The 11,956-nt window shown below is 43.1% G+C and overlaps 1 protein-coding gene across 1 annotated transcript in view; it reads right to left on the minus strand.

The window, feature by feature from the left end:
• The window catches only part of orc1 (origin recognition complex, subunit 1), a 30,774-nt gene extending 19,326 nt beyond the window's left edge, over nt 1–11,448 (minus strand). The window contains exons 1-6 of the mRNA XM_039811512.1: nt 11,090–11,448; nt 9,469–9,596; nt 6,925–7,097; nt 5,322–5,757; nt 4,410–4,677; nt 838–945 (exon numbers count right to left, since the gene is read on the minus strand). Of these exons, the coding sequence (XP_039667446.1) occupies nt 838–945; nt 4,410–4,677; nt 5,322–5,757; nt 6,925–7,097; nt 9,469–9,596; nt 11,090–11,184 (1,208 nt within the window). The 5' untranslated portion in view covers nt 11,185–11,448. The remainder of the gene's footprint in view (nt 1–837; nt 946–4,409; nt 4,678–5,321; nt 5,758–6,924; nt 7,098–9,468; nt 9,597–11,089) is intronic.
• Between the last annotated feature and the right edge of the window lie 508 nt (nt 11,449–11,956).

The following is an 11,956-nucleotide window of genomic DNA, read 5'->3' on the forward strand; positions in this document are numbered from 1 at the left end:
GTGTAAATGTTTTAACTAATGGTACTTTTATTTAATTGAAATGCACTTGAGATGTCTTTGCCTCTTTTGTGATTGCAAATTGTTGTTTTATGTAACTAACTTGTTCTGCTATCTTGGCCAGGTCTCTCTTGAAAAAGAGATTTTATATCTCAATGAGACTAACCTGGTTAAATAAAGGTTAAATTAAAAAAAAATATATCGTAATATCGTGATATGACCCAAGTGTCTTCTCCTGGTTTTAAAGGCTGCATTACAGTAAAGTGATGTCATTTTCTGATCTTACCAGACTGTTGTAGCTGTTCTATTATTTGCCTTCACAAACTATGTCATTAAATTCACATTTCTGATGATTATTTATCAAAAATCTCATTGTTTAAATTGTAGGGCTGCTCCCTCTTAGTCGATTAGTCGACTAATCGGTCGTTTTGGTCTTAGTCAACTTAGATTTCTTTACTCCATTAGTCATGTTTGATGCTTTTTTTCATGCTGAATGACTTATTTCCAAGAAACGTACGAGCACATCTCTGGTAAACACAAGAATTAAAGTGCATGACTCTTTGCGGAGAAACTCAGATTTACAGATCTGTCGATTAAATCGACTAATCGATTAGTCGATACGATTGAATGAGTGTTAGTGGACTGAGAATTTCTTCAAATCGAGCACAGCTATAGTGAATATTTGGTGAAAGCTCCAATAGTCAACACTACAGTATCGTTGCGGTATCGATATCGAGGTATTTGGTCAAAAAAATATCGTGATATTTGATTTTCTCCATATCGCCCAGCCCCCTAGATCCGTTGCCATGGACGACACTCGCTCGCTCGCTCTGCACTCACAGCTGCCTCCGGATGCGAGACGACACCAGCTGGGCCGACTTCCTCTTGGAGCTCCGCGGCGTGGCGGCGACCGGCAGCGTCGGACAGCTCTCGCCGTCCTCTTCAGCCCTGAACACACAGCGACACATCGGACACACGTTACCGGGCCGCACTAGAGCTGCAAACATTCATCCGCTAGTTAGAAAACTCTGAGTCCAGCTTCGTTAAATGTGAATAGGTAGGTCACAATTTGTTTGAGCTTAACTGGCTCCCTGTGGAGTCTCGTGTTACTATCTTAAGACTGACCATGATTCAGAAAATATTGTTTGGTAGTGTCCCAATTTTTTGGTCGTGTCTTATAACTAAGGTAAAGGACACACACAATATTAATACTCGTGGCAGCATATCTGACCTGTGTCCTTATAAATTTAAGACAGTGTTAGGGAAAGGAACATTTGCCTACATGGGGGCAGTTCAGTGGAACAAATTAGATCGTCATATTGAAGTCATTTCCAGCCTGAACTCTGAACTCATCAAGGTCTGGTTACTAGAGAGGGTTGCGGAATAGATTAAAGGGCAAGTTACTATTTATATTTAAGAAAAATGTTTTTATGTTATGTCATTGAGTATCTTGTCTTGTCCTGATGTGTGTTGAGGACCACAATGGAAATAATCTCTTGGACTTTATTGTGTTTTTATCCTCGATTGTATTTGATGTCCTTTTGTCATGTGTAGGGCATTCTCTTGCAATTGAATAAAACCAAATCAAATCAAATATTGTTCTAGTTTCTTCTCTCCTCTGGGACAGGAAACTGAATAACAACTCATCCATTCATCCAGAAAATACTCTACTTACTTAATACTTAATTGATGCTCTAGTGAAATATTCTAAATATAGGGTTGAAGGAGTAACTTTGGGTTCAACATGGGGGGGGGTCCCGGGACAAGTAGGCATGCATTTAAAAAATTAAAAAATAAAAACTTGAAAAAAAATTAGACAAAAGCGTAACAAAAAAGGTGAACAAATGTCGGAAAAAGGGACAAAGAATTAAAAAAATCTGAAAAGGTGACAAAAGTATATAATAAAAAAAAAGTAACAAAAATCAGAAAAATCGACAAAAAAAAACCAATCATAAATTTCTGATATAATATTTTTTATTTTAAATGCATTTAGCTTCAGCGTTTAGTTGCTCAGCTTCTGTGTTGGTTGTTGTTTTTTCTTCCGATGTGTGTGTATATAGTATGTGTCTGTCTGTCTGCGTGTGTGTGTGTGTGTGTGTGTGTGTGTGTGTGTGTGTGTGTGTGTGTGTGTGTGTGTGTGTATATAGTATGTGTCTGTCTGCCTGCCTGCCTGCCTGTATGTGTGTGTGTGTGTGTATATAGTATGTGTCTGTCTGTCTGTCTGCCTGCCTGCCTGTATGTGTGTGTGTGTATATAGTATGTGTCTGTCTGTCTGTCTGTCTGCCTGCCTGTATGTGTGTGTTTGTATATAGTATGTGTCTGTCTATCTGTCTGTCTGTCTGCCTGCCTGTATGTGTGTGTGTGTATATATAGTATGTCTGTCTGTCTGTCTGCCTGCCTGTGTGTGTGTGTGTGTATATAGTTGTGTCTGTCTGTCTGTCTGCCTGCCTGCCTGCCTGCCTGCATGTGTGTGTGTATATATAGTATGTCTGTCTGTCTGTCTGTCTGTCTGTCTGTATGTGTGTGTGTATATATAGTATGTGTCTGTCTATCTGTCTGTCTGCCTGCCTGTATGTGTGTGTGTATATATAGTATGTCTGTCTGTCTGTCTGCCTGCCTGCCTGTATGTGTGTGTGTATATAGTATGTGTCTGTCTGTCTGTCTGCCTGCCTGCCTGCCTGCCTGCCTGTATGTGTGTGTGTATATATAGTATGTCTGTCTGTCTGCCTGCCTGTATGTGTGTGTGTGTATATAGTATGTGTCTGTCTGTCTGTCTGCCTGCCTGTATGTGTGTGTATATAGTATGTGTCTGTCTGTCTGTCTGTCTGCCTGCCTGCCTGCCTGCCTGTGTGTGAGTGTGTGTACTTAAAACCAAAAGCCAATTTTGTTTTAAAATAAAAACAACGTGCCACCCGTACTACACAGTACTTGGTATAAGTGTGTGTGTGTGTGTGTGTGTGTGTGTGTGTGTGTGTGTGTGTGTGTGTGTGTGTGTGTACCTTACAGCATTCCCAGGGTCGTCTTCTGGTTTTCTGTCTTTTCTCCGGAGAAGGAGTGGCAAAATCTCCTAACATCACCATACATACATACACACACACACACACACACACATACATACACACACACACACATACACACACACACACACACACACACACACACACACATACACACAACACACAAGAGAGAAGACACACACACACAGAACAAAAGAGAGGAGACAGACAAAGAGGAGAGAAAGAGAGAGAGAGACACACAGAACAAGACAGGAACAGACAGCAAACACAGAAAGAGAAGACACAGGGAAAAAGAAGAGACACACAACACACAGAGAGAGACACAAAAAAAAAACACAAGGAGGAGGAGAGAGAGAGAGAGCAAGAGAGAGAAGAGGAAAGAAGAAGAGAGAGAGAGAGGAGAGAGAGAGAGAGAGAAAAAAAAGAGAGAGAGGGAGAGAGAGAGAGAAGAGAGAAAAGAGAGAGAGAAAGAGGAAGAAAGAGAGAAAAGAAAAAAGGAGAGAGGAAAGAGAGAAAGAAAGAGAGAGAGAGAGAGAAAAGAAAAAGAAAAGAGGTAAAAAAAAAAAAAAATAAAAGAGAGAAAAAAATAAAAAAGAAAAAAAAAAGGAAGAAAAGATGAAGGAAGAAGTGGGGAAGAAAGGAATGAAATGGAAAAATATAATAGAAAAAGGAATATCTGAAGGAAAAAGGAAGAAAAAAGAGAGAAGGAGATGGAATGAGATGAGTAGAAGGATGGATGGAAAAGGGAGAAAGTAAGGAAATAATGGAAAGAAAGAAGAGTATTGGAAGAAAAGAATAGAGAAAATGGAAAAGAAAAAGAATGAAGAATGGAAAAAAGAAAGAGGTAATAAGATGGAATGAAGGAAAGGGAAAAAAAAGAGGAAGAGAAGGATGGAAAGGAGAAGGAAAAAGGAAGGAGAAATGGAATGGAATAAAAAAGAAAGGCAAGAAAAGCAGACAACCAAAAAGAAAAAAAAAAAAAGACAAAAACCCCCCGAGGCGGGGGGTGGAAAGAAGGAATGGAAAAGGGCCGAAAAAAACAAGCCACTGCCGTAATGAGCAAAAGGTGGCGCTACAAAGTATTAACTTAAGGGGGCTGAATAATTTTGCACGCCCAATATTTCAGTTTTTTATTTGTTTAAAAGGTTTGAAATATCCAATAAATTTCGTTCCACTTCATGATTGTGTCCCACTTGTTGTTGATTCTTCACAAAAAATTACAGTTTTATATCTTTATGTTTGAGGCCTGAAATGTGGCAAAAGGTCGAAAAGTTCAAGGGGGCCGAATACTTTCGCAAGGCACTGTACATACATACATATATATATATATGTGTGTGTGTATATGTCTGTGTGTGTGTGTGACCTCTACGGCGAGCAGGGTGCGTGACCTCTGACCTGGTGGTGTCTCGTCTGGCAGACGACGGCGGGCTGTCCGCCTCGGGGAGTTTGGCGAGGACGACGGCGGCGGGCCTCAGGGGGAAAGCGCCCTGAGCGGAGGCGGCGGCGTGGTGGGGCGTCCTGGCGGGGCCGAGGCTGTGGTTGAGCGGCAGCGCCTGCGGAGGAGAGGCCGACAGCCTCTGAGCCAACATCTCCTCCGACTCCAGCTCCTCGTCCAGCAGCCGGCTCAGGACGTCCTCGCGGATCATCGACTTCTTCTCCGGACCTGACCACCGAGAGGATTCAATAATCAGGAGGTGAAGACAGTAGTCTTTAAATTCAGCCCTAATAGTGAAGGAGATGGAAAACTTAGCCCTCATGTTGGACTCCTTAGGGGACCACTAAGGTCTATATAAAAGAGACTTCAGATCCAGTATTAGGGGACCACTAAGGTCTATATAAAAGAGACTTCAGATCCAGTATTAGGGGACCACTAAGGTCTATATAAAAGAGGCTTCAGATACAGTATTAGGGGACCACTAAGGTCTATATAAAAGAGACTTCAGATACAGTATTAGGGGACCACTAAGGTCTATATAAAAGAGACTTCAGATCCAGTATTAGGGGACCACTAAGGTCTATATAAAAGAGACTTCAGATCCAGTATTAGGGGACCACTAAGGCCTATATAAAAGAGGCTTCAGATACAGTATTAGGGGACCACTAAGGTCTATATAAAAGAGGCTTCAGATACAGTATTAGGGGACCACTAAGGCCTATATAAAAGAGACTTCAGATCCAGTATTAGGGGACCACTAAGGCCTATATAAAAGAGGCTTCAGATACAGTATTAGGGGACCACTAAGGTCTATATAAAAGAGACTTCAGATACAGTATTAGGGGACCACTAAGGTCTATATAAAGACTCACTGCTGAGCTCCAGCTTCTTGCGGACCCCGGGCGTCCTGGCCGAGGCGGTCCTCCTCTTGCTGCTCAGACATTTCGAGGCCGACTGTTTGGTGGCCGAGTGCAGCGACTCCGCCTCGGCGGCGCTGGCCTTCCTGGCGCTCATGGTGGCCCGGCCGACTTTCACTTCCCCCGCCGCGGCGCGCCGCATGATGGCGAAGTCCGGGGTGGGCAGGGCGCGCCTGGCGGGGCCTCGGGACGCCGGCGCCGCTGCAGGAGGGGAGCATGGGGGAGAGGGGGGGAGGGAGGGCTTGGGACAGGAGGGAGGAGGAGGAAGAGGGGACTCCGGAGCGAGTTCAGAGTCCAGCACTTTGAAGGTCTTGGAGTCCCAGGACAGCTTCACGTACAGAACGTCTCGATCGCCGTCCGGGAACGGAGCCGCTCCATCCAGGCGCTTCACCTGCGATGGAAAGGAGAGAAGACAGAGACCCTGTTTACACATATATACAGTACAGGCCAAAAGTTTGGACACAGCTTCTCATTCAATGTGTTACCTTTTTATTTTCATGACTATTTACATTGTAGATTCTCACTGAAGGCATCAAAACTATGAATGAACACATATGGAATTATGTACTTAACAAAAAAGTGTGAAATAACTGAAAACATGTCTTATATTTTAGATTCTTCCAAGTAGCCACCCTTTGCTTTTTTATTAATAAGGGAAAAACTTCCACTAATTAACCCTGACAAAGCACACCTGTGAAGGTAAAACCATTTCAGGTGACTACCTCATGAAGCTCATTGAGAGAACACCAAGGGTTTGCAGAGTTACCAAAAAAAGCAAAGGGTGACTACTTTGAAGAATCCGGTCTAAATAGTTCCAGCACATGTTGTTCAGATGTAGGGCTGCACAATATATCACTTTTTTTTTTTTTTTTTTTTTTTTTTTAAATCGTCATTGCGATATCAACTGCCGCCATAAACACATTGGGAAAGGCTGCGACATATTGTAAAGAAAACTCAGAGATTAGTTGAAAGAAAATATGAGTAGAAAACTGCACCTCAAAGGTGCTGTAGGTAAAACGGTCTCTAAGCCCCTCCCCCCACAAGGGAGAATGAATGCGTGTGCATGAGCAGTGATTGACACGCAGTTAGACACACCCCCTATGCCCTGATTGGTGCATCTGAACAGTTAGACACGCCCCATATGCCCTGATTGGTGCATCTGAACAGTTAGACACGCCCCATATGCCCTGATTGGTGCATCTGAACAGGGAGCTGTGGATTTCTGCAAATCGCACTACAGGCTGTAGGTGATTTATTTAAAGTACCTGCTTCATGTAGTTCTACTGGAACACAGGCTCAGTTTCAGCTAATATGACAGAAAGGTAGTTTTATAAGTCTTACCTACTGCACCTTTAATACTGGTTTATTTATCGCAAGTAACCGTTACCTTACCTTGAAGCTTCTGACCCTACCCTTTGGATACTACCAATAAAAATTCATTCATTCATTCATTCATTCATTCATTCATTCATTCATTCATTCATCACGATATTCAACAATGCTATTGCATATTTTCCTCATGTGGTACAGCCCTGTTCGGATGTCACTTAAAAGTCACCTGCACAGGCCTGAGGATGGACTCGGCGTCCACCTCGTCGTCACAGCTGCGGCCCTGATAGTAGAAGATCTCCTGCGGGTGAGGCTCTCTGCCCAGCAGCTTCAGCTTGCTCACAGGCACTTCGGACACACGGGTAAACCACTGAACCACCGCCTTCTTCTGCCGCCCGCTCTCTGAAAACACAAAGAGAGAAAAGCTGTCAGCTCAAAGTCTTTGAAAGTGCTCATAGTATGCTCATTTTCAGGTTCATAATTGTATTTAGAGGTTATACCAGAATAGGTTTAATTTTCAAAAAAACACCATATATATTTGTTGTACTGCACATTGATGCAGCTCCTCTTTTCACCCTGTGTGTTGAGCTCTCTGTTTTAGCTACAGAGTGAGACATCTCAACTTCTGTAACATCTTTGTTGGGAGTCACACATGCTCAGTACCTAGGTAAGGACTACTAGCCAGTCAGAAGCAGAGTATGAGGGCGTGCCCTGACAGTACCTAGGTAAGGACTACTAGCCAGTCAGAAGCAGAGTAGGAGGGCGCGCCCTGACAGTACCTAGGTAAGGACTACTAGCCAGTCAGAAGCAGAGTATGAGGGCGTGCCCTGACAGTACCTAGGTAAGGACTACTAGCCAGTCAGAAGCAGAGTATGAGGGCGTGCCCTGACAGTACCTAGGTAAGGACTACTAGCCAGTCAGAAGCAGAGTATGAGGGCGTGCCCTGACAGTACCTAGGTAAGGACTACTAGCCAGTCAGAAGCAGAGTATGAGGGTGTGTCCTGACAGTACCTAGTTAAGGACTACTAGCCAGTCAGAAGCAGAGTATGAGGGCGTGCCCTGACAGTACCTAGGTAAGGACTACTAGCCAGTCAGAAGCAGAGTATGAGGGCGTGCCCTGACAGTACCTAGGTAAGGACTACTAGCCAGTCAGAAGCAGAGTATGAGGGGGTGCCCTGACAGTACCTAGGTAAGGACTACTAGCCAGTCAGAAGCAGAGTATGAGGGCGTGCCCTGACAGTACCCTAGGTAAGGACTACTAGCCAGTCAGAAGCAGAGTATGAGGGCGTGCCCTGACAGTACCTAGGTAAGGACTACTAGCCAGTCAGAAGCAGAGTATGAGGGCGTGCCTGACAGTACCTAGGTAAGGACTACTAGCCAGTCAGAAGCAGAGTATGAGGGCGTGTCCTGACAGTACCTAGGTAAGGACTACTAGCCAGTCAGAAGCAGAGTATGAGAGCGTGTCCTGACAGTACCTAGGTAAGGACTACTAGCCAGTCAGAAGCAGAGTATGAGAGCGTGTCCTGACAGTACCTAGGTAAGGACTACTAGCCAGTCAGAAGCAGAGTATGAGGGCGTGTCCTGACAGTACCTAGGTAAGGACTACTAGCCAGTCAGAAGCAGAGTATGAGGGCGTGTCCTGACAGTACCTAGGTAAGGACTACTAGCCAGTCAGAAGCAGAGTATGAGGGCGTGCCCTGACAGTACCTAGGTAAGGACTACTAGCCAGTCAGAAGCAGAGTATGAGGGTGTGCCCTGACAGTACCTAGGTAAGGACTACTAGCCAGTCAGAAGCAGAGTATGAGGGTGTGTCCTGACAGTACGCAGTTAAGGACTACTAGCCAGTCAGAAGCAGAGTATGAGGGGGGTCCTGACAGTACCTAGGTAAGGACTACTAGCCAGTCAGAAGCAGAGTATGAGGGCGTGCCCTGACAGTACCTAGGTAAGGACTACTAGCCAGTCAGAAGCAGAGGGGGGCGCGTGCCCTGACAGTACCTAGGTAAGGACTACTAGCCAGTCAGAAGCAGAGTATGAGGGTGTGCCCTGACAGTACCTAGGTAAGGACTACCAGCCAGTCAGAAGCAGTATTAGGGGGCGTGCCCTGACAGTACCTAGGTAAGGACTACTAGCCAGTCAGAAGCAGAGTATGAGGGTGTGCCCTGACAGTACCTAGGTAAGGACTACTAGCCAGTCAGAAGCAGAGTATGAGGGCGTGCCATGCTAGCAGCTAGGCGAGCATTATAACGTGTGTTACAGAGTGACCCATGTCTGTCTCTGAAGTAAAGGCTGGACTACAATAGAGCTGTTTGGAGCAGTTGGTGAACAGTGTTTTCTGTTGGAGATGATGGATGGATGGATAGATAGATAGATAGATAGATAGATAGACAGACAGACAGACAGACAGACAGACAGACAGACAGATAGATAGATAGATAGATAGATAGATAGATTTTTCTTGATCCCAAAAAATGGGAAATAACGGTGTTGCAGCAGCAAAATATCAGACACACAGCACACATACAGAGTATACATTAAATAACACGAAACAATATACATGAAAGAATAATTGAATACTACACTAGCAATTTTTAAAATATATACAATTTGGAAATAAAATGTACAACTGTTACAATAGATATAGATGGTAAGTCCCTTTGGGGGACTTTGTGAACCTATAACGTGCACAAGAAAAGATATATTACACAATAAAGGGAAAGGAAAAGGCCAAAAAGCATAACATGAGCACTTTAAGGACAGAGTGATCGTGACTCACCGTCACCGTACAGCCGGATGACTTTGGCCACGTAAGGGTTGTCTTCGTCTTCGCCCTCTATGAGGATGTGTTGGCCCGTGTTGATGACCGTGGTCTTCGGGAGACCCTCCACACTGATGGCCAAGGAGCTGAGAATACACAAGGGAAGATTATTAAAGGGTAACTTTTTCTTTAATTCAACCTGGACCCCTATTCCTGTATGTTTTTGAGTCTAAGTGACTGATGGGAACAACAGTTTTTGAACTTGCTTCAACAAGCTGCAATGTAACGTTAATGGGGGATCGAGAAACTTCAATTTACGTCCACTAAAAGTTCTGTTTTTGCCGCGGACAGACTCAGATTATTATTCTAGGTGTCTGACAACATTATGGGATGGATCCCTACAGAGATAGACCTTTTAGTTAAAGAGTAAGATCCTTTTAGTTTAACATGAAACAGCCCCGAAATCACCATCCAACTAACTACATTTCACCTGACTTTATGTAGAGTTGTGACTTCCACCAGACTCCATGTAAATAAAAAGCTATTTTTCTTATGTAAAATACACTTTATTCAAAGTGGACAGAAACAAAATAAAACTACCAAAAGCCGTCCTGGTTCTTCTTTTCCCTGTTCCAACAATCACCACTCTGGTTTGGTTGAAATAAACTCCTTAATTCACCCATTTACATGTGGAGATATGCTGGCTCTATACACGCTAAAAGTCCTGATTATTTACATGGAGTCTGGTGGAGATATGCTGGCTCTATACACGCTAAAAGTCCTGATTATTTACATGGAGTCTGGTGGAGATATGCTGGCTCTATACACGCTAAAAGTCCTGATTATTTACATGGAGTCTGGTGGAGATATGCTGGCTCTATACATGCTAAAAGTCCTGATTATTTACATGGAGTCTGGTGGAGATATGCTGGCTCTATACACACTAAAAGTCCTGATTATTTACATGGAGTCTGGTGGAGATATGCTGGCTCTATACATGCTAAAAGTCCTGATTATTTACATGGAGTCTGGTGGAGATATGCTGGTTCTATACACGCTAAAAGTCCTGATTATTTACATGGAGTCTGGTGGAGATATGCTGGCTCTATACACACTAAAAGTCCTGATTATTTACATGGAGTCTGGTGGAGATATGCTGGCTCTATACATGCTAAAAGTCCTGATTATTTACATGGAGTCTGGTGGAGATATGCTGGTTCTATACACGCTAAAAGTCCTGATTATTTACATGGAGTCTGGTGGAGATATGCTGGTTCTATACACGCTAAAAGTCCTGATTATTTACATGGAGTCTGGTGGAGATATGCTGGTTCTATACACGCTAAAAGTCCTGATTATTTACATGGAGTCTGGTGGAGTTTGGTGATGGTGATTTCGGGGCTGTTCGGATCTTACTCTTTAACTAAAAGATCTCTCTGTAGGGATCCATAATGTTGTCAGACACTTAGAATAATAATCTGAGTCTGTCAGTGACAAAAAAGCGCTTTTAGAAGACAGAAAGTGAAGGAGTTACATTGTAGTATTAGTAATTTTACTGCAGTAAAGCATCATAATACTTCTTCCACCTCTGTAAAGAGGTATCCTTCTGCAAAATACAAAAACTACTACTAATACTCACCCATATTCATACGTTTTCAACTTTCTGTTGAAACTAACAGGCTGCCCGCGCCACTTGTACACTCTTCTTACTCTCAGTCTGGTGAAATACTTCATCCTGTTTCCTCGTTCACTGCTGCACGAGCTCGGATACAACAACGCAATCAATAATCGATACAAAAAGAAAGCTATTTTTGTGTGTGTGTCCGTTTTATCTGCTTTGATTTAAAACCCGCATCGAAAAAAAGAAGATTTCACAGAAATATTCTTCAGCCAGCTCACACCAACGCTGGTCAACATTTCGCGCGAAAATTGCGTGGTTTCCGTTTTGTTCTTCTTCTCTAATTGTAATGGCGGGCTACTAAGCAACGTGAAAGGCGAATGCTGCTGCCCTAAGGTGGCGGAGTGTATTACATGCTGTAACTTTAATGTTTACAATCAATCTAACTTTATTTGTATATTTGTATAGAAGCACTTTTCACACAGGTTAACCCCCATAGACAGTATGGTTAACCCTCGTGTTGTCTTCGGGTCAAATATGACCCGTTTTCAAAGTTTTTCTTTCATAACAGAAACTATATGAAGTCGGAATAAGCGCTGAAAATGTAAAATAAATAAAAAGCAGGAGGAAAAGCAACAAAAACAACGAAAAAAATATCAAAAACACTGAAAGAAGACCTACAAACTTTAGAAAAAACGTCAAAAGTAAAAGAAAATGCCCAAAACATTGAAAAAGTCACAAAAACGTCGGGAAAAAGCTATAAAAATTTTGAAAAAAAGTGGCCCAAACATTGAAAAAGTCACAAACACGTCGGAAAAAAAGCTATACAAATGTTGAAAAAAAGTGGCCTAAGCGTTGAAAAAAACACACACACAAATGTTGAAAAAA

The sequence above is a fragment of the Perca fluviatilis genome, chromosome 9, assembly GCF_010015445.1.
Source record: "Perca fluviatilis chromosome 9, GENO_Pfluv_1.0, whole genome shotgun sequence".
NCBI classification, from domain to species: domain Eukaryota; kingdom Metazoa; phylum Chordata; class Actinopteri; order Perciformes; family Percidae; genus Perca; species Perca fluviatilis.